This window comes from Bactrocera neohumeralis, chromosome 2 (assembly GCF_024586455.1).
Source record: "Bactrocera neohumeralis isolate Rockhampton chromosome 2, APGP_CSIRO_Bneo_wtdbg2-racon-allhic-juicebox.fasta_v2, whole genome shotgun sequence".
Lineage (NCBI taxonomy): Eukaryota > Metazoa > Arthropoda > Insecta > Diptera > Tephritidae > Bactrocera > Bactrocera neohumeralis.
In genome coordinates this window covers 84976638-84999211 of record NC_065919.1, presented here as the reverse complement: position 1 = coordinate 84999211, position 22574 = coordinate 84976638, and the positions used below count along the sequence as shown (strand labels likewise).

Here is a 22574-nt window from a genome sequence, read left to right as displayed (position 1 = left end):
TATTTTTTGTGCTCTAATTTATAATCGCGTTCCTATGCTTTTTGTTTAGCAGGTAAAATAAAAAGTTTAGAGAGAGATCTTGAATCATTTTGTTGTAGTTATTAAGGTGTTTTCTCTGCTGCAAAAATACCAAAAATATGAATTTTGAATGACAAAACAGAATTCCGCTTTATTTTTACATTTGTTGGAAGTGCTTCTGCTGAATCCTTACTTTTTTCTAAGTCTATGGGTGTGCTGAAGCCATTATAGTTCTGAGTTGTAACTACATAGAAAGGCTTTTTCCACTTAAAGAGGGTACATTGCAAGTCGAAGAAAAAACTTTATATCAGAATGTGCAAAAATCATATAACAAACACGCTCAAATCCCGAAACTATTTTCAAAATCGACTTGACATTTTCAGAAAATATTCTTAATATCGTCACCTCCTATGCAAAACAGCAAAAAGATCTAAAATCGCTGTCAGATATAATAACCAATATATAACCAAAACTTAAGTGTATGATAAACAATATCTTACCATTTTATAACCGAAACTCAAGTGTGTGATAAGCAATATTTAACTATTTTATAACCAAAACTCAAATTTCGTTTCAACTAGCGAGGTGTTATTATATCGTTTTTTCTTCGCCTGTAAATTTATGAAAAGTGATGTTATGTTATTTTGCATTTTAAGTGACGGTATACTATAAAAAAAATCGATTTTTGATATTCACAAGTGCATAACGCCTTAAAGTGTACTTTTAGGCTGCTTGTTTTGTCACCCATTAACTAAGAAGAAAGTAAAAGAAAACTTAAATGTCTTCAAATAAATCTTCTTCTCTGGTAATGTGGGCAAATATGATATTTTATAATGATCTGAAGAGAAAATATTTAATTTAAATCTTAAAAAAAGAGATATAATTAAAATTCTTTTCAGACGACGATCGGCCACCAATAGCATATGGCTGCTATACAAACTGAACGATCAGAATAAAGTGCTTGTATAGAAAACTCTATAGAAAACTATCATTTGAGGTGATATCTACACCAAATTTGGCATGAATGATTATCTAAGGCAGTAATGCAATTTCCGTAAAAATTGTTCAGAACGGACCACGATAGCATATAGCCGCCATACAAACTCAAATACCGTATTCAAGTGCTTGTATGAAAATCTTTTTCATTTGACGAGATATATACAACAAACTTCGCATGGGCTATTTTCAAAGGCAGCGCTATAATATCCAAACATAATTTTTTAGATCGGACCACTATATCATATAGCTACCATACAAAACTTTTGTATTTGTGAAGGGTAGTATAGCCTCACTACAGCCGAACTTAATGCCTTTTATTGTTTTAATATAAAAAAAACAAATTACTACATTCCACAACGGTTTTAGATACCGTAAGCTGGCCAGTTGCAAGCGCACAACCTTTCCATCATATATGTATGTATTGAAGTAGCTTTCACTGCATTATTATCAAATAAAGTACATAAATGCATACATATGTACATATTTGCCATGCGCTTCATTACCAACTGAATTTATATTTCTACTTGAGTCATGGACGCATACACACATACATACATGCACACATTCAATTTGTCTCTTTCGAGGTCTTCAATTTCGTACCTAAGTCGCACTAACTCGACTGCATGTGCCATTATTATGCCTCAGTTTTCATATATGTATATATGTGTATGTGTGTGTGTGCACAATTGTGGACTTATAATTCAATTCTATTTTCTGAGCGCTCTAGATGCGCTAAACAACAAGCAACAATAACAACACACGCTTATTCGTGTGTGAAAACGTAATGAAATAAGTGAAATAGTTAGAGAACACAACAACAACTACAACAAAAGCAACAAATAAATAAAAATACAATAAAAATGTACATTTCAATTTGTTGCACAAACATTTAATGCAATGGAGTAGAAAGGACACTGCTGGCAACACACATAAAACTGCTCAGAGAAATCTGCGACGGGAGGAGAAGGTGCACGGGAGAGGAGGGGGAGCATCCAGAAATGAATAAATGCTTGTGGAAGTGAAACTTTATAAAGTTACTACATAAATCCAGCTGTTATTGCGCACACACACACCCATACAATTGTATGAATATGTGTGTGTTGCATGCCACTACTGAGTCCAAGGAGAACTGAGATCCGAGACCCGGGGCTTCGTTTGCTTTATTTACTTTCGGTATACTTTTAGGATAACTGTATTTGTTAAGTTCTCTCGCTTGTAACGGTTGTTTGTTTTCATTATTGTTGTTGTGGATTTTGCATTAAGCAACAAAAGACAAGACAAAAGCAACAGAAACAAACATAATTGCCACATAATGGATTTGTTGCCACAATTGTTTTACAGTTTATCTGCTGTACGTTGCTGTGGTAAATGTTTCGGTTGTCTGCACCAATATTCTTTGCATATTTCACTGGGCGCTGGGTGTGTGTGTGTGTTGGTGTGGGTGCTGCCACAAATCGTAGTTCATGCCGCAAAGGCCTTCTTCTCCTTCAACTAGCTGACTTTGTCGCCGCCAGCCGCTGCTTTGTGTAGCAGTTGCTTGTTGTTGTTGTAAAATCTAGTTTTGCTTTGATTTGTATATGTGTGTGTTTGCGCTCGTAAGAGCTATTGTCAAACACACTTATTTCCTACAGGCATATCCTTCACTCTCCTCCCCTCTCTCTCTCTCCCTCTCTCTAAAGCCGCTTGTGTCTGTTTGCGTTTGCTTATAACGGTTTGTTGAATTGAATTTAATTTGAATTTAAATTTCTCTAGCCTGTTGCCGCACGTCTCCAGCACATGCCAACGCTAGTACAGCATGCTCACTGCATAATCTGCTTCTTGCCAATCAGCAGGCATAAATAATACAAACACACACACACCGACACAGTTACCTTCAAAGACACAGCGCGTGCTCATAACTTAAGCCAACACTTCTGCGGGCTATTCAATATTCCTGTGCCGCCTTAGTTGATATTCAACATTTGTTTGCAACTTGCCATTTTTTTATGATTGTCGCAATGATGCTGCAACCCTCAGCCTTCTCTCTGGTCTCAGAGCCGAGACAAGCGGTTAAGCCTCGGACAGACATTAAATAAACTGATGACAGCTTAAATGTCAAATTAAGAGATCAGCACAACAGTTACCCTGTGCTACTACGACCTAACGGCAATCTGGACTTGAAGTGTATAAATGTTGCATTTTGCCTTGTGACATGGCTCTCTACGTGTGTGCGTGTATACGCTTGCATGCAGCGGAAATGAGTTTGTAATAAAGTAAAGTTTATTTCATTTGCATATAAATCCGTTGCAAGCACAGTTCATGCAACATGTGCGCTGTAACGGTATTACTTTATTTAAACTGCTTTTTTGTTTGTATATGTGTGTGTGTGTGTATGGAATATTATTGGAAAAATATTTATGTTTTTTATCAAACGGACAGCAAATAGCTTCCTATTTTCTCTTTCGCATGAAAGGCTTTGACTTTTTCCTTTTTTCTTACGCTCGAAGGACTAACATTTCACTGTGATACAGAGGTTCACGTTCAGTTGCAGACACAATGAACAGCAAAATATAAGTTTTTCGAAATTAAGTATTTTCGAAATTAAGTTTTTTTCAAAATTAAGTTTTTTCGAAATTACGTTTTTTCGAAATTAAGTTTTTTCGAAATCAAGTTTTATCGAGACTATGTTTTTTCGAAATTAAGTTTTTTCGAAATTAAGTTTTTTTCGAATTGAAGTTTTTTCGAAATTTAGTTTTTTCGAATTGAAGCTTTTTCCAAAATGTTCGAAATTGAAATTCAAGAAAACGCCTATTAAAATATTCGTCCTCTCTCCTGGAAACTTTTGGGTTCTGTGGTGGTAGGCCTCTCATTAAGAAACTGCGAAATGGCTGAAATGCCTCTGAAATAGAAAAGTGAAAAGTGGTTAAATGCTTCGAAAGCCTCATATACATGTGTTTGTTTTTAGCTAACAAGACGATATGAGCGTTAGAACGATTTTGACCGAAACCATAAGTGATACCGTATATTTTGCACTAGCTATACTGATCTAGGATCTTTAGCCCTCTTCCAGTCATGGCTTTGTAACAAACGTTATAGCCACCAATATCGTGTCCATTACCACCAAATAGTGGACTCCTGATATTCGAACTTTCTTCTTCGTTTTGAATACACCTTGTTCGATTTTCAAATATTTTACACGCCGCATACATTACGCTCAATGCCATTCAGCCAATCACTTAAGTGCAAATTATATCTTAATACTACTGTTCCAGTTAGCTGATTTGAATTACCACCAATTGCCATAATCTGTCATCTGTCGCGCCATTCACTAATATCCCTAAACAGCACGCTCAACTCCTGTGCACCGCCACCGTGTCCTGCGCACAGTCTCAGCTAACGCTGGTTCATTCAGTGGCTCTTTTAGTCGATTGATCTCATCAGCCGTGTCAATCGCTGCAAATAACGGCAATCCTATCAGCGTACGCAAATCGCTCTTTACACCAGCGCGCTGCAAGCAACTGACGCGCGTCGTGGAAAAAACTAAAAAGATGTGCTTTTCTATGCTGTCACACAAGCGTTGCTGGCGCCGCCGTCGTCCATTACACGCTACGCGCCGGATTTAGTTGAGTGACTTCTTAAGTGGCAAAATAGCACATTTTATTGACTGTAATCGGATCAGCTTGTTGCTATTTATACTTATATACTATTTATACTTAAGCCTGAGCATCTGTTGCGCCAGCAGAAAGCTGACATCGCAGCGTTGTATTCGACAATTTAGTTGGCGAGCCAAACGCTATTAAAAGACTTACTTCGCGGTGTGATTAAGGGAAGCGGTTGCGGAGTATATAAAAAATACTTACTCTCAGGCAAAGTGTTGGAATGCTTGGAAAAACTTAAATTTAAAACTCAAGAGAGTTGAGAGACTGATTTTAATAAGTGTGAGGTAATTACAAATAATCTCGCTACAGATAATCAACAAAAGAACTGCAGCTTAAAATAATTATCTGTGTACCAATCATCTAAATTCCGGTAAAGATTATCGACCTATTTATTTTAGTCAAGTAGAAATTTCTTTTCTTCAGCCTCGTCCAGGTCTTTCTGGGGCAAGTTACTTATTTGATCGTAAAGTGAGCTTCAGTCTCATGCTGCAATGGTTTCTATGAGTAATTTTTTTATAGGTTTTGAGTAAGAATATACCACAACCACTATTTTAGTTTCCTTTAGTTTAGAAAATTATGCATATGACTTCCGGTTCTATAGTAAAGACGCACACATTTGGCATACGGAGAGTACGGATGAAATACCTTGAATGTATTTTGTAATATTCTGCAATTTATTTTTAAAATTCCTTTTGCTTTTGTTGCTACGATACTCAACGAACGCCTGCAGGTCATTTCCGATTACTGCCGCCTCAGCTGAAGAAACCCTAATTTAATGGAATGAAAACACTGTTAGTATCGGTGGAAGGCCTTTGGCAGTAAATGCCCAACCTAAGAACATGTTTTTGGCATGAAAAAGTCTCTGAAAATACAACACAGATTTCACCAACAATTCAAACCCGCCACTTTGTGACTAATATTGAGATGATAGGACGAAAAAAGAGGAAATAAGAAAGAAAAAGAGAGGACCTGAAGCGAAGTATCTTGTAGATTATCGTCCAATTGGAAAACTTTAAACAGTAAATAATCGAACAGTCTATACCAGCTGTTCAAACAGACTGGCAGCACTTACTATGCGCCTTTTGGCCCTAAATCGATCGCAAGAGATCTAGCGATCCTTTTGCCTTCAGTAAAGCTAGCATCTCCTTAGTTTTGGGGCTTTTAACAGGCCATTTCCCTTATGGCGTCCACGCAGTTAAGCTGGGAATTCTACCAGACGCCATCTGCGGAAGCTGTATGGAAGAAGCTGATGTCGACGCAACCCAACACTTCCTTTTTGACTTAAGGGGGACAGAGAGAAAGAGAGAGAGAGAGTAAGTAATACTCAAAACTAGCGCGCAAATGGTGCGTCGATGAGGGCTTATATCCATATCATTTTGAATGATTTTAAAATTATCATCTGTTTATGCTAGTAATGGCAGAAAACTTCAAAGAACAGCCACGGCTGCATAATAATAAAACTGCTAAGTCTAAAAAGGTGACATTTCATCTCGAAATCGCTTATATCAGAAGTGAAATGTTTTCTGCAAAGCTCGCCTAATTAAGGCTGACATCCCGAATCCGACCCTTTCGTGATCGAAAATGCCCACTCCAACGAAATATTGCAATAAAGCAGGGAAGAGAAGGAGAGGATGTGGCAAATATGACGATGAAAAATGTGCACGTCACTGAAAGAGCGACACCGCGCTATAAAGCCTAATGGCAGCAATGATGACAATGCCGCCGCTGATGAGTGCGAAATCACAATAGAACAGCGCTCCAGGCGCAGCGACGCCGCGGCGGCTGAGGCAGCGTGGCAAGCACTTTCAGATCGTAATCGAAAATTTTATGTGCAAATATGCGAGTTTTGCGGCAATTTGCGGCAGGTAATAGTTAAGCCGGCGGATGAGGTGTCGGAAATGAATTGGTGACAACAGCAACATCACAAAGTAGCTCGCACACACGCACACACATAAGTAAATGGAAGTATGTTTGTGCGTTATAAGGATCTCTTGCGGCATTAAGTGTGCCAAGTAAATAATTATGTGCGACAGCTACTCTCGCCGTCAGCTGACACACAAAGCCTACGCGTGCACGTGTGTATGTGTGTGATGGTGTGTGCTGTTGTGCGCTGCTAGCTGTTGCTACTTTGTCGCTTGCATTGTAAATGTTGTCTTTGTATTCGCATTATCAATATTTACATACGCTCCGGCGTTGCACGTAGCAGCACATAGATAATGCCTGCTACGGTCGAGTTAATATACCCAAGCACTTCTGCAATTTACCCACACAGACGCATACACACACACACACAGGCATGCATTGGTGCTGCGCCTATTCTTATGTTAATAGTGGCACGCACGCACGTAGCAACAATTTCACTTTTGTTAACAAGCCGCACGCAAATATACTTGTTTACATACACATTTACATGTTAGTGTGTGTGTGTGTGTGCAAACTCATTACAACAAATACATGTGCTCGTTTCACACTCCTGCCAAGCATGCAAATATTATATACTCTTGAACTTTATTGCCCTCCATTTAGGCGTCTTGTCTGTTCTGGCATATGTACTTTTGTATGTACCAACTTGCCACCACCACCTTGCAACATTGGCAAATACAATCAAAAGCAAATATATTTACATATTCAATGAAGTGCCACGCCATCATTGTAAGCTGCTTGTGTGACAGGCTTATTACATTTGCCATTTTGGTTGTTGTTGTTGTTGTCGCACATTGTTGTGCGTCCTATTGAAGTGTGTCACATTTTCAATTATTATAGTAAAATTTAGTGCAAAAATTGCATGCTTGGGCTGTGTGTGGCATGAACGGCCTTTTGCAACGCTCATTTGAGCTAACGGCACCCTTTTCATGTGCAAATATTAAACGGTTTTATTCGTTTTGACAAACTGCTTTGTAGCGGATTTTATTTTCGCAAGCTATTATGAATTTCTGTAGTGTTGTCCAGCCAACAATTTGTGGCAATACATCAATGTCGGCGTTATGCAAAATTTTTGCGCTTGATTGTCGCTTCTAAGCAGCCACATACAATAGCTAAGAGTGAAAAGCGTAGTTACTTACAGTTATGTATAACATGTATCAGCGTGTAGAATATTTTGCCATACATACCACTTCCCACTCAGACACTCATTCTTACACACATATCCTCAGCTCTCATATCCAAGTCGTGCTTTTACAACAATATTCTTTCATTTTCCCGCATTCCTTTCTTTCGCAACTCTTTTTGCACCCATTTTACTTCAATTTCTCATCAAATATGCCTCTTAAAATTCATTTCCATGTTGCAAGGCGATAAAAACTTAATCAAGCGCAATTGCGTCGATTATGCCCCTCAGCCAATCGCTGACTCGACAGCATTCCTATTGATTATGAACTACTTTTTCTGCCAATTGTTAGTGTTATTGTTATTGCAGGCACTTGCGATTTGCATGCAAATTTCATTACGCTTCGCCGAATTCTATTTTTATGCAGCGGATTTTTTTCGTAAATTTTCTGAATGAAATGGCATTTTATTATTAGTTAATTTGCCGAATGATTGATGTTGGCATTTAATTGTGCAATAAAAATTTATGCGCATTAAGGGTGTAGCAAAAAATGTTGCGTTCAATTATGTGCCCACGCGTCACACACACGCACACACACACATACATGTATCTGTCACTACATTCAGCATAAAACTCTAGAACAGTTATGGCACTATTTTGAGCCAAACTTTAGCAGTCCCCCAGCCTTGTCTTTTCCCCTGCCAGCTTCCTTTAAATTTTTTTTTCAAATATTCGCCACTCATCTTCTGCTTCGCCTTAACTATGCTCACTGTGGTTTTAGTTTTCAAACTAAGTACCACAACGCACAGAAATACAAATACTGTAAGCAAGCAGCCGCAAATGTCGTTTAGCAGCACCACTGCGTATGAGTAATGTGTTGATGTTAGAGGTTGCGTATACGTCAAGTTGTTCATTACAGATTTGTTTGCTTTTGACATTGATGTTATTCTAAGTTGGGTTTTGCGTATTAAACTTTTTACCAAAAAACACAAAAACTTATTACACAAACATGTGTAGGTGTGTGGTTGCATTTTTCAAGTTTTCTTTACTTTCCCAAGATTTGTGCATAGAACTAAGTTTTTGTTGTTTTTGGTAATTTTTTTTGGTTTTAGTAAAAGTTGTTACCTTGAAAACGGTAGTTTGCAGATTATATATTAATAATTCATATTAGCTTTATCTAAAAAGTAAAAACAACAACAGCGAAATATAGCTCCAAGAAAACTGGTTTCGGTTAAGTACTCACTTTGTAAGAGGTTTTTTTATTATTATTTTTTCTTTTTAGTTAAGTTCGGTTTTTTTATTATTATTATTATTTGTTTTTTTTTTTGTGGTTAAGTTCTCTAATTTTTTAACAGCTTTTTTTTAATTTTTTTTTTTGGTTAAGTTCTTTCATTTTTTTAGCGCTTTTTTATAATTTTTGTTTTTTTGTTGACACCAAAATTTAATATTCGCTCAACTGCAGCCAAGTAACAGCTTCATATTAATTCTGAATATTTAAGTGTTGTGCTTTTTGGTAAAAGCTCCTGCCAGCAGCACCACATAACGGTTTTACAATTTTAAAAGCATTGAAATCCGCTTATCCTAAGCTATTAGTATGCCATTAGCTGGAAAAAGCATATTGTGATTGCGTTAATTATCGCCGCTGCTGTTTTACAGAATGAGCTTAAGTTGTGATTGTTTTATGCTCTAACTGTGAATGATAAAGTATTAAAATTAAAGCACTGGGCGCTCTATGTGTTAATGTAATAGCTTTTGCTGTTGTAGAAAATTATAAAAAAAATTAACTCTTTGAAAATTTCTTCTAAGTCCTGGTTTTTATATGTGCAACAGTTATATGAGTATGAAAATAATTTTCAGCTTAGGTCATTAACTGTAAAATATAGATTTGTAAAGAGACATATGCGTAAATATTTTTTATTATTTTTTTTTAATTTTGATAGTCAAATAAATAGCCATAAGCTTTGCTTATACAACAAATAAATAAAAAAATTAATCTTTAAGGGATTATATCCACTTTTGAATTTAAAAATCGATTTTGTGTTGTATTGAATTTGCATATATTTGAAAATATACCTCAAAAATTTCCATACATTTGAAAATATGCCTCGACAATTTGAAACTTTTCCGACAGTTTCGGAGATATGAGCGCTTGAGGATGTATTCGCAGGCGATTTTTTTTTTATATATTTGGAGAAGCCGACAAAAAAAAATGTTTGACTAGCCCTTCAATAACTGCCTGTATAGTACTAATATTTTTTTAGATTTTGGGGCTTCAGCTAATTTAAAACAGAAAAATCTTCCTCAATGGCAGCCACCTTTTTTCGTAATACCTTCCAAAGATCGGCTACTGGACCAAAATAATGCAAATTTTTAAAAAATGAATTATCTATTTTTAAAGTGCAATAAAGTATGTATGTATATTGAATTTTAATATAGAAAAAAATGCATCTTCAAAAAATTTTCTCGCAAAAATGCTTTCTTTTTTACTTGCAAGTGGATATAACCTTTTAATCAGTGTTTTGATTCAGTAAAAATTAAAATAAAACAAGAGTAAACTGAGGGACTGATTTTCACCAGAAAAAAATCAATAAAATTTGTTTAAAGAAATTTTTTTAAAAACTTAAAATTTCTTCCCGTTCTCTAAATGAATTTTTGTTGCTGTTTCTGTCAAAGAAAATCAGGTTTTAATAATCAAAATCCACCTTAAATCATAAGATTTTGTTATTGCCGTATGGTAATTTGAGTATTTCAAACACATTGTTCTCGCCCACACTCTCCATACGCTCCTTTAATGATACCCTTCTAACAAATAAACCGTTATTGCGCGCTATAAACCTCACACCTGGTCGCCAATCTTGTTTGTTTGAACCCTTCACAAATATTTATTATTTGCCTAGCAGCTAATGGCACGCTTGGGAATCTGCCGCAGTAATGTTGATTTGTTGCACTCAGTGATTTGCCACACACTAACAACACCAGCGCTGGCGCTAAGTCTACGTCAGCGAGCATTGATAGCGCTTGTAAATCAGTTTGCGCAAAAATAATTTACTATCAAGCAAAAACACACACACATCGAAGAAACATAAAAAATGAACAAACTTTCTTGCATCACAACACAACAAACACACGCTCCTCTCTCCTACTGCATTGTGCAGCGCTCCACAACTATTTCATCATTCTTTCGCCAGCAGAGCAAATATTTTGCCTCGAATTGTTAACTTCTTACACGTATTTGCTTGTGGGGCAACAAGTCAAGCGCACGGCAAAGTGAATAAATGCTTGCTTGCCACATTGCGACACACACATGCGCTCCGCTACCATTGTTGCAACAGTGCAACAGCATATGCCGTCAGTGGCCACTGTTGACTTCATTTCCGGTTCAACGTGCACATCGAAGCCATCAAGCAACCGGATGCCGGCCATTCTGCCCGTGCGACGTCATCGACAGACGTGCAGCAATTGCATGCAACACACCTTTACCTACCAGTTTGTGGCAGCATTCACGCTGGCTGCCTGCTGCAAGCTGCATGCTGTCAGTTGCCTGTTGCTGCCCGACTGTCTGTTTGACTGACTGCCCGGCTGAGTGGCAAGTGTAAGTTGCCTTGTTGGCTCTATAGTCCCCGGTGGATTTTGAATGTTGCGCATTCAACATTGAAAATTCTGCCAGCATTTCAGCAGCAATTTTTATTTCACTGCCTCTTAAATGCCTCTATATATGTGCCATGCGGCGGGGTGTGTGGCGACGAAGGTTACTCTGCGCCCTTTGTGCAACGGCTTGTCTGTGCCTCGGCTGTGTGCGGTTTGTTTATGCATTCGGCTGTGTAAAATGGATTTACTTCTTGGCATGCACAATTTTTCTTCTTCAACACAAGTGCTGCACTCAATCGCACACTCCCCCCAAGCCACCGCACTTTCCTCCCTCGCGCATCGCTTGGCTTGAGCTGCAAGCGGCGGGCGCTACCAATTTGCTCGCTGCTCCTCACTGTTCGGAGGTTTTGCCAAATAAATTCACTTTTCTACCATTTTTACTTTCGGCTCCTGTCAATTTCTTTGCCATTTTCCAAATTCGGTTTCTGCTTTGCATTTGGGAAACTCACTTTGTTCACTGTTTGTTGTGCATTTTTTTCTCTTTACTTTTAACTTTTTTCTAGTTTTGCTCTGCCTAAGCCTTGGCGCGCCGCTATCAATGCTCAACAGTGTGTTTCGTGCTGCAAGTTTGTGCATTCAACTATAAATTCATATATATATGTGTGTGCGTGTGTCTATTGGTGCTGTGGTGTATGTGTGTGTGTCAAGTTTTGTGTGGCCAATCTTTATTTACTCTTGTTGGCCACTAAACAACAATTTGCACTTTTGAAAATCGTCTTTGGGGTCAATTTCTCCATTTGAGTTTGTGGCATTTTGTGTTGCTCTGTGGTTGCAATCGTTTTTGCACATAATTCGCTTTAGTCAGTGTTCACTTAAGCATTAGTTCTATGTTTTTTTCGGGTTTTTAGTGCTTTGAATTTTGGTATTAGCTTTAAGGTACCTTACACTGCTCTCTCCTTGAAAAAAGTGTTAATCTGCTGTATTTACTTGGCTGAAAACCACGCATATCTTCCATTGATTCCTTGGTACCTTGCTCTACACATTTCCTGCAGTCTTCTTGATCTGTCAGTACCATTCCGCGAGCATGTGTGGCCACCAGAAAGTGACCAGTTAGTATCACGATCATGTTCATACAGCCTCTTCTATTGATTGCCAACAGAAATTTCGTGTACTTCCGATCTACTGTTTTACACTGCTCTTCTGCACCCAGGTAGCTCGTTCCTCGGGCTTTGATCTTCTTTACCATTCTTCTGTTTAGATGTTCGTATAGACAATATGGGTTTCCCAATGTTGCTCACGTTTTTGTGTGTTAGCCGTACACTATTCTTGGCAATCTTGTCCAATATTTCATTGCCCTCGATGCCTTTGTGACCTGACACTCAGTAAAAGAAAAGTTGCTTGCTTCTGGCAACACTTTCCACTGCTACCGTGATTTCCAAGACACTTCTGGCCGATTTGCGATACAAGGTTACTGTCTTATTTGCTACTTGGCTGTCTACGTAGATGTTGACTCTAGAATCACTCACAGTTGCATTGTAGACAGTGGCTTTCGAAATTGCAAGGATTCAGCTTGAAATATACTGCAGTGGTCTGGCAACTTTTTTAATAAAAAAGTCATATATATATTTAAAACTCTTACTGTGCTGCCTCGATTGAGTAAAAATATAAGTAACTTTGAATCTAAGATTTTAAAACTCAGTGACTCTTAGAATTGCTTACATATTTTTTGTTTCATAATTCAGTTAAGAATTATAAGATGATGTTTTTATCAAACGAAATGCACTTACTTGCAAGTTTAGCAATATTTTTTTCGCTCGGAAAGTTAATATATTAGCTTTATCAAGCCTGAGCTGCCACTTAATTTAGATACTGACAAATTCAATCAAAATAATAACCTAATATATTCTCACCTTCACGGCCGAAAGAGACACTTACTTAAAGCTAGACAAATTCGAATTGAGTCTTCCCCTCACTCTGTTGACATAACGTGTATAATAAATTTATTGCTACATTTCCCGACAACACAAACACCGACACAAATATATGAAACTTTCCTGACATTTCCAATTTTGAGTTGTTGCTGCCTGCACACCGCCACCAGCACCGTGGCATCCCTTAGGAGTTGCCTAGAAAATGTCTCGCGGTAGCGCGCCGCATTTGGAGGCGAAAGTTTTTGAAATGTTGCTTTTTATCGTAATTTATTGTTTGACAAATATGCCAGCGAAGGTGGTCGGCTCCGTCGCGGCAGACGTTCTCCGGGGAGAGCGCATTAGCGTTGTGTTTGACGAAAGTTGGCGGCGCTGGCATTGTAATGCCGCATAACAGTACACCACCGGTGGATTTCAATAAGCCAATATAAATGTGGGGGTGTGCGTATGTGGTGTGTGACCCTCACATACTTCTTTGTAAGGCATTAGCTATTACATAATTTTATTATTTATTATACTAAGTGGACTTATTTATGACGTTGGATTAAGAGGAATATAGTTATGATTAAATTTATAACGTTTTAGGTGATTTTATATAAAATAGTATTGCCTTTTTATAAGTTATTGATGGAAAAGTAATGTTATAACCACTTTGAAATAAAAAAATGTGTTTTTTTTTTTGTGAATTCTTAATTTTTTTAAGAGATATAACTCATTACTTGCAATGACCGGAGAAATTTTGTTTTTTTTTTTGTTAAAATGTCGATTTCTCAAAACAAAGTTTTTTTCTGAAAAATTTACATCTTACAAAGTCTTAAAAAATCGAAATGACTATGAAAAATCGTATTCCTCCGATCATTACCTGACAAATATATTTTTAATAAGGTCGTGTGGAACTTTCATGTCGACTCTGATTCTGGAAAAATAGTTTCGAAAAAACGCCTTTAATGTTTAGACGCCTATTTCTCGGAAACTATTTATCGGATCGACCTCAAATTTTTCGGAGAACATTCTTTAGTATATCGTCATCTAAAATGCAATATAAGGTAACATCACTTTTTATAAGTTTATAGGCGAAGGAAAACGATAAACAAGAAACCACTCATATTGAAACAAAATTTGGTTTTTGTTACAATATCAATAAATAATAACAGTTTCTATTACTTATAAATTATAAGTATGGTTAAATTGCGCAGCATATTAATAAATTTAGTACCTATACAAAATATTTTGGAAAAACAAATTTTACAAAACATTAAAAAAAAATTATTAAAAAATTAAAAAAAAAATAATTTTACAAAATATTAAAAAAAAAATTTTATAAAATATTATAAAAAAAAATTTGCAAAATATTTTATAAAAAAAAATTATATATAATTATCCTCATATACATATGTATGTGCTAGATACTCTTAACAGATTCTAAATGTTTCATTTGCTTTCATTTCAAATATTTTATTTATTTTCTTATCAACACACATACATATTTTCCATACTTTCTCAATAAAAAAAATGCATCACCACATTTAAATTAAAGTTTTCACTCAATAATCTCCGTTTTTTATTTCATTTCATTCCCAACAGGTGTTTATGGAGATGTGCAACGTGTGAAAATCTTATACAACAAAAAAGACTCAGCTCTCATACAAATGGCCGAACCACAACAAGCCTATTTGGGTAAGTACCACAGCCGTTCGGGTCCAACAAGTGACCCAATGCGCTTTCTTGCACCAGCTATGCACGCATTCGTTCGTCTTTTGTCGTTTTCTTTTGTCGTATTAAATCGCCATTGACATTGGTTGCATAACCAAACCTCTCTCTCAGAAGAACGGCAGCCACTAGCTGTCGCCAACAAATTGCAATTCATAAATGAAATTTACCTTTTAATAAATACAAACGGCACCCGCAGCCGCTCTTGCGCCGGTCTGCCGCACAGCAACGCGATTGACTGCCATGGAGCTGGAGACGAAGCTGGCGAGGATTCACAAAAATAATTGAAATTTTCATAAGCTTAATTATCTGCATCGCCAAGTGCCCCAACCCAGCGAAATGCCATCGTGCACGAAAATGCCAAAGCAACACCAACAAACCAACAAGCAAAGGGCAGCAAAGGTAGCAAGAGCAGCGTCCATTGTCCAAGCGAGTAGCCAGAGTTTGGCACACGCTGTGTGCCACACAATGGCTGTGGCACAATGGTCGCACACATAATGCCGCAATAAACGTCATGGCCAGCAAGAAATCGCAATCATTTAATAAATAAATATTTTCAGCAGCGACGGCACCCTGCCGTGTCACACCTGCTGCTCGCAGCTCTCTAGCGCCAGGTTGAGTCCGCTGCTCGTTTATTGCCATTAAATGTTATTGGTCGCCGAATGCAAAGCTTTATACAGTGTTTATTGGCGTTCGCCTTTTCCTATGAAATTCTTTGCAGTTCCCCAAATATGCAGTTATAACCAAAGAGACAGCGAAATTGGCTTGTTGCTCTATTTTACTATATTTTTACGAATTTATTGATTAAAAGTGCATTTTTTCTTGCAACAGTGTATTAAAATATTTCGCTTTACCCTTTTTTAACGAATATGGAATTTATTCATTATCTTATTGCCCTGTTCTCAGCGGCTCTCTGTATTGTTGTGTAATTAAATATTTGATTGCGAAAGCATAACTAGGCATTTCATCAACATTCCCGCCTACAATATCAACACCCAACACCCTACCAACCCTCCGGTACGTAGGTGCATCAGCCGTCCGTCTTTTTTTACCTTTCAGCAGTTCACTTACGCCGACTCAGCCGCCTGCCTGCCTCCCTCCACGCCGTTAGTTGCTCGCAATGGCATTTACAATACCGCAAAATATTAATAAACATAGCGGTGCATGTAGAGAGCGCGCACCGAGCCCGCTTCGAAACGGTCGCAGGAGCTTAACAACAACCACAGCCTCAATAAGAAAAACAAACATTGTTGCTTTTGTTGCGTGTATATGTGTGTGTGGTGTTGTGCGGAGGTGGGGTAAAAGCAATAAATGGAAACTGCTGCGGCCTGCGGTTGCATTCGATATTAAAAGCATTTTTGTTCGATTTCCGGTGAATGGCAGTCACGGCACCCACCGTCGTTCGCGCACACAAACACACACACACACATGTATAGAAGCAGCAAAATACATTTCCCCCTGCTGCTTATCTCTACCTGCTATTTTATTGTCGCCGGAACCATTCGCCAGTTGGCTGAAGTGATAGCAAATGCGAAGGTGGCTGAAGGCAGCTGGTTAGGTGGGAGGGGAGCGCGCTGTTGTGTAACACAATGAACTGCCTTTGCAACGCTGCGCTACGTTACTCTCTTTCTCACCTGCAGGGACACAGTTATGTCGTTTTTATATACATACATATATCGCCCTTTCCCGCGCCCCTTATCCACATATCCACCCATGTAAGTGGGGTTTCGCACCCGCACTCTCCCTATCCACCTGGCGATTGTTATTTAATTAATAAATTTTGGAATTTTAAATATTTCTTCAATGCATGCAGTTAAGCACACACATAACTGTATCATTATTTGTACACCATATATACATATACATGCTTATGTGCAGCAGCGCCGGTTCGCTTGCAAAGTAAGCTGCTGGCAATCCGCTCTTTTTGTGGCATTTGCGAGTGTTCTTTGTAATGTATAAGCGAAGAGCAGCGCTGAAATGCGTTCACATGATTTAAGAACTGCTTACTGTACTGTACATATGAATATTTACTACCTATGTGCATATACATATATACATATATGTATATATATATAAGCTTCAATGAACGGCAGCGCCTAGTTACATACTTGCAAATAAATTTAATCACAATAAACCGAAATATTTCTTGTGAAAACATTTTCAATATTTCACAATAATTACATTCGCTGCTGAAAGCACTAACAGGGCTTCGCTGCTGCACTTTTAATTAAGTAGCGCTTTTCAAATAAAATCATGATATATTCATATTTCTATATTTGATGTGTAAATTTCGCTATTTGAACCACGTATATGTATTTGGTATAATAAAGTATCTACATATATCTAAATTTTATGCGAAAAGAGCACACCTATTGGCAGCTGTGCCGATAAATGCATACAAATTTAGTTATGTGAGGGTACATTTGTAGTTAGTTCGTGTCTGATATAGATAACCGAAATAGATAACGAGCAGATAATATCGTAAATAATATTTTTATCAGTACATTATGAGGCACAGATATTGGATATAAATAGCTGTGGTAAATTTTTTTAGGGAAAAATAATTCTAATTTTACTGAAATACAGAACTTATTGAAAACCAATATTTTTATGAAAAATGTTAACGAAATTTATCCGTTCGCATAATTTTCGTGAATATTTTGGGTATGAAATGCGTTCTGGTTCGATTCGTCTCGATGAAGCTTAATTTTTTTTCACAAAGACTACCGTATACTGGTCTATATCATCATCGTTGATCGTGCGAATTCCGATCCCACATTCATGGACAGCACATAACTGCCTATGAGACAAGGGTTTATGCATTTGACATGCAAACAAGTCAACAATCATCGGAATGCAGTAAAAAAACGAGCCAAAACCAAAAAAGCTAAGCCTAAACTGCTCAAAAATCTAGGTGATGTTCCCCGTTTGATTCGATATTCATAATTTGGTGCTTCATGAATTTGTTCCGCAGGAACAAACGTTCAATAAGAAGTTCTATTTGGCCGTATTGAGACGTTTGCGTTCCGTTAAAAACAGCCGGAATGGCCATGATGATAAATGCACCATCGCATGGAACCACTATTAAATTTAAAGCCAAAAATGCAATGAATACCATCAAACAATCAACGTATTTACCAGACAACTTTGAAGGCGACATAATAGATATTGATGAATAATTAATAATTTTGCGGTTTACTTAGAATTTCTGGGTATTTTTAGTCACAATGTTATAACACTCGTGGCATTATTGCTTTGGCGGGTATATTTGTAAGCCAAACTCCACTATCGACGGTTAGAAAATAACCAAAACTTTCAGCAAAATACGCCAAAGTAAACCCTGCTCTACATGGACTGAATGATATTTTTTATTGGCTGCCAATTATTGCATAAAAAATAGCAGCTCGTTTTCCAATTAATTAACTCGGGCAGCTTTTTGCCTCCGCATACATTTCGCTCTGTAATTTTCCCAAAACAGATTAAATGCAGTATTATAAAAATAAATATGTCGATGAGCTCGTGCACAGAGAAAGGAGAAAAATTATTAAAAAAAAGGAGAAATAGAGAGAAGAGAGATTGTATATAATTAATGGCGGTATTTTAAATACTCAAAATCCTTAAAATAAAACCAGATGAAGATGTCTCACAAAGTCATCTTTCATTGGAGCTTTCACACTTTCACTTGTTATATAACAACTAACTCACAAAAAAATTGTCCGCACCAATATTCACTTATACGAAGCAATAAATCATATTTCGTAAATCTCAAAAAAATCACATTGAAAAACAGATGAGAGTAAATTTGCGACTTTGGACTGTTTCAGTTCGATATAAAAATATTTGCAAGCCAATCAACAAATCTTCTCTGTACACATCACCTATTTTTCGACCTCTTGTTAGTAAAATAGTAGGTTAGGTTAGGTAAATTGGCAAATTTCTCGTGAATCCACGAATAATCCCACTTGGACTGCTATAGACTTTTGTCCGCTTTGATGCCCAGAATTCAAGGAACTATTATCAAAAAGACCTAGGGCCTCCCACAAGTGTATCGGGGCGAGTAATATCAATTCCAGCCGATTCGCCAAAATGCTTCAACTTTAGCCTGGCGAAAGTTGAGCAATGGAGCAGAAGCTGTCTGAATGTTTACACCTCATCTTCTCTATTGCAACTTTAACATGTAGCGTCCTCCAAAATCTTCAGCCTCACTGCATGAGTTTCGGACAGTCAGGACGCCTATCATTGCAGCGATGTGAGCCTTGCTAAGACCTAGCAGCTCAATGGACCTTTTATGTTCCACTCTGGGATGGAAAGCTTTCGCAATCATACAAGTGCTGGTTGCTGACCAACGCGTTCTGAGCTCCCGCGAAACCCATAAATCCAGCGTCCGAGTATACGAAGGCAGGGGAATCTCTACTCGTTCCCATCCGGATGAAATTTGGGTATTTCGCTTTGGCCAGGCACGCAGACAAGTCATATGTGAAAGTAGCTTGATACAACCGCTAGCGAGGTCGAGCATTCCTTGACTAGCCTTGAACTTACTGTCAGCGAGCTCAAAGCCTTTATAGCGGCTCTGCTATCGGAATTGTAAAACAATAAAATATTGCAAGAATGCTCCTTCTTCCATCTTCGATAGAGCACCAAGCAAAAACTATTCCAAAAAAGGAAAGGACAATCTTTTTATCTATCAACTAATGACCAAGCGGTTAAGTGTAAAATTGGCTGCGAAAAAATTCAATTAGATCAGCTGTTGTCATAAACCGAAATTATTTACTGATCAACCCAATACTTACTGTACTAATTTTACTAATTTTTAAATTTTTAAGGGTATATTTACACATCTTTAAGATGGAAGGAAAAAATCAAAAATTTATCGAACTGCACATGATCTCTCCGTTGGCATTAAATAACAAAGGTCTGGTGATTTTGACCAAAATTTAAATTAATTAAATTTGAAAAGTGTAGTTTTGAGAAATTCAGGTTTAAAAATGAACTGATGCTGAGCAGTTACACTTTGGAGAGCTGCAAGTCAGAAACTATTTGAGATATCGATATAAGATTTTGATATGTTACTTTTGAGGGTATAACTTATCAAAATTAGCTTTTTTTAATTTCACACTAGGGGTATTCCTTAATTTTAAGTGTGCTTTGGAAACCCTTCCACCTGGTTTTGAGTTTCTTTTCACCGTCCTTTAAGCCACTGAGTATACTGAGGAAAGTATTTTAATTAATTTAATTTTAATTTTATTGACGCTTTCTTAGCAGTAAAGAATATATACGAATATTGTGAGGATGCATAAAGTCCATTAAAGTTCAAATACGCGAGTACATAGGCACATGAAATGTGTTGGTGTGCTACTTAAGGTCTGTGCCACCGCTTAACCGCCGCCAATCTCAATTTCTCGTTCAGTCAACTCGCCTCAATGGTTGGTTTAACATTTGCCCGCAGCGCAAGGCGCGAATGCAAGCCGCCACCTAATGCTTTTGTATACTAATGCACTTACTAACGGCGCTGGTGGCATGCCTAGTGTGGCCAGATATTAAGAAAACACTTTTTACTGGTGGCTAAAGTAACTAGGCAAAGATTTTCGGTATCAAAAAATTATTTCGTGAAGACTATTTTCCTGAAATAATGAACTTAAATACAATTTTTTAAACACATTTTAATAAATTGTACTTTTTTGCCAAAAAATAGATTATTTTGCATTTAGTTTGAGTCTGGCAACGCCGTTCACGGCACACATGTGGCACGCGTTCGTGCAACATTGCTCTATTTTCCTTTTGCGACTAATAACAGTCAATTTTGTTGTTTGCACAGCGGTTTTGTGTTTATTCCACACACGCACACACAGACACACACATACACGCATGCTCGCCGCAGCCAACAGCATTTTGTGGCATTACTCAGTGGCCATTGTTTCTGTTCATTGCTAACACTTTGTTGTCGTCACATGTTTTTGTTGCCGGCACTGCACTCATGCAACACTGCAACGCACTCAACATGTGTATGTGTGTGTGTGTTAGAGCGTAAGTGTATTTGTGTTGAACATTAATCGCTCGCGTTTTAAAATTACATTTTCGCCTAATCTAAAATGCATGAAATTTTCCGTTGGCTGGTCACCAAAACAAGCAACGCCCTCGCACCCACACACACACACACACACACAAACGCAGGCTTGACTCATGCTTGTTTGCTGTAAGTGCTGGTTGCTCTTTTTCGTGTCAGCGCCTGCGACTATTGTGCTGCATTTTGGCCACTTGCCGTTAGTCGGACGCTCTGTTCTTGTTGTTGTTGGCCGGTCGGTCGAGTGTTGGGCCGGCGCTGTCACTTGTCGTTTCCGGCGTTTTGGTGCCGTCGGTGTGGTGCGCTGTGGCCGCTGCTGGCATTGGCTTGTCCGCCTCTCGGTTAGTTGATTGCTCGCTTGGTTAGCCTTCCTGTTGCTTGCAGCACTTGCTGTTGGGGTCACCGGCTATTACACTTGCTCTGTGTGCGCTCTGCTACTTATATGCTTACTAATTTGCGGCGATTGCGGGCGTATTTATTTAGATTAAGCGCAAGACTAATTAGGATTTTTTTCCAATTATACCCGGAATATCCTTGAAAGGTTTAGTGGCGCTGAGTACTCTTGCCACATGCAAGCAGCTACTGGGTGCATATCCCTTTATTAGAATCTATGGGTAGATTTAAATTATCTAGATTATTTTTCAATTTTCTTCTTTGAAGAGTATAATATAAAAAACTTTCCTTTAATTTTATAAGTAGCATTATTCAAAAGGTCTGAGTAAAAAACAATAAAACTAAAGCAACATTAACTTCGACTGTGACGAACTAGAATACCCTTCTCAGGTGCATTTCTTACAGCATAAGAGGGTAAAGACAGATCTTTAGCTTGACTTTGTCATATATATGACAATACTATGCTATAGTCGGCCGATCAAAATGGCTGGAGATTTTAGCTTAACTTTGAACAATATCCTGTGCCAAATTTTGTGAAGATATCCGGTAAAATAAAAAAGTTTTCCAAACAAGAAGTTTATTTTCATCGGTCAGTTTGTATGTCAGCTATATGTACATCGATATCGCCGATTCCAATAAGCGAGGAGCTCCTTGCGAAGGAAAGCACGTTTGCAAAGTTTCCGATCGAGAACTCAAAAACTGAGGAAGTGGTTGGCGTATACACAGACAGGCAGCCGGTCATGGCTAAATCAACTCAGTTCACCACGTTCGTCATATATGTATATACATACATATATACTTTATAGAGTCCTGACGTTTCTTTTTGAATCCCCCGTAGTAATACTTAACCAGGTGGTTCCGTGCGAGAGTCTGGAGTTGGGAGTAGGATAGGTTTAGCGGTTTGTTTTTCCGGTTTTAATGCTTCCCCCTACTTGAAGAACAAAAAAAAAAGTGAATTACCACAAATTAATTGACAGCGATATTAGAGTAGACTGATCTAAAATATATATTTTTTAAATAAATTAGACTCGTTCTATATCTATTATAAATTCTAAACAAGGTGGCAACACTTTCTAACTTTTCGCTTAAAATCCAATTTTTAAGCGGTTTTGTTGCAGTGACTTCCTTTCAAATTTATTTTTATTACACAATTTTAAACAAGATGGCAACTCTTTCCAATTTATAGCTTAAAA

The 22574-nt window shown here is 37.6% G+C and overlaps 1 protein-coding gene across 11 annotated transcripts in view; it reads left to right on the top strand.

Annotated features, from left to right (window-relative positions):
* Positions 1-22574, top strand: part of LOC126751710 (polypyrimidine tract-binding protein 1) — a 523263-nt gene that overhangs the window by 482257 nt on the left and 18432 nt on the right. For all 11 annotated transcript variants that reach the window (XM_050462189.1, XM_050462191.1, XM_050462188.1 and 8 more), the window contains one exon: positions 14802-14894. In XM_050462189.1, coding sequence (XP_050318146.1) covers positions 14802-14894 — 93 coding nt within the window. The remainder of the gene's footprint in view (positions 1-14801; positions 14895-22574) is intronic.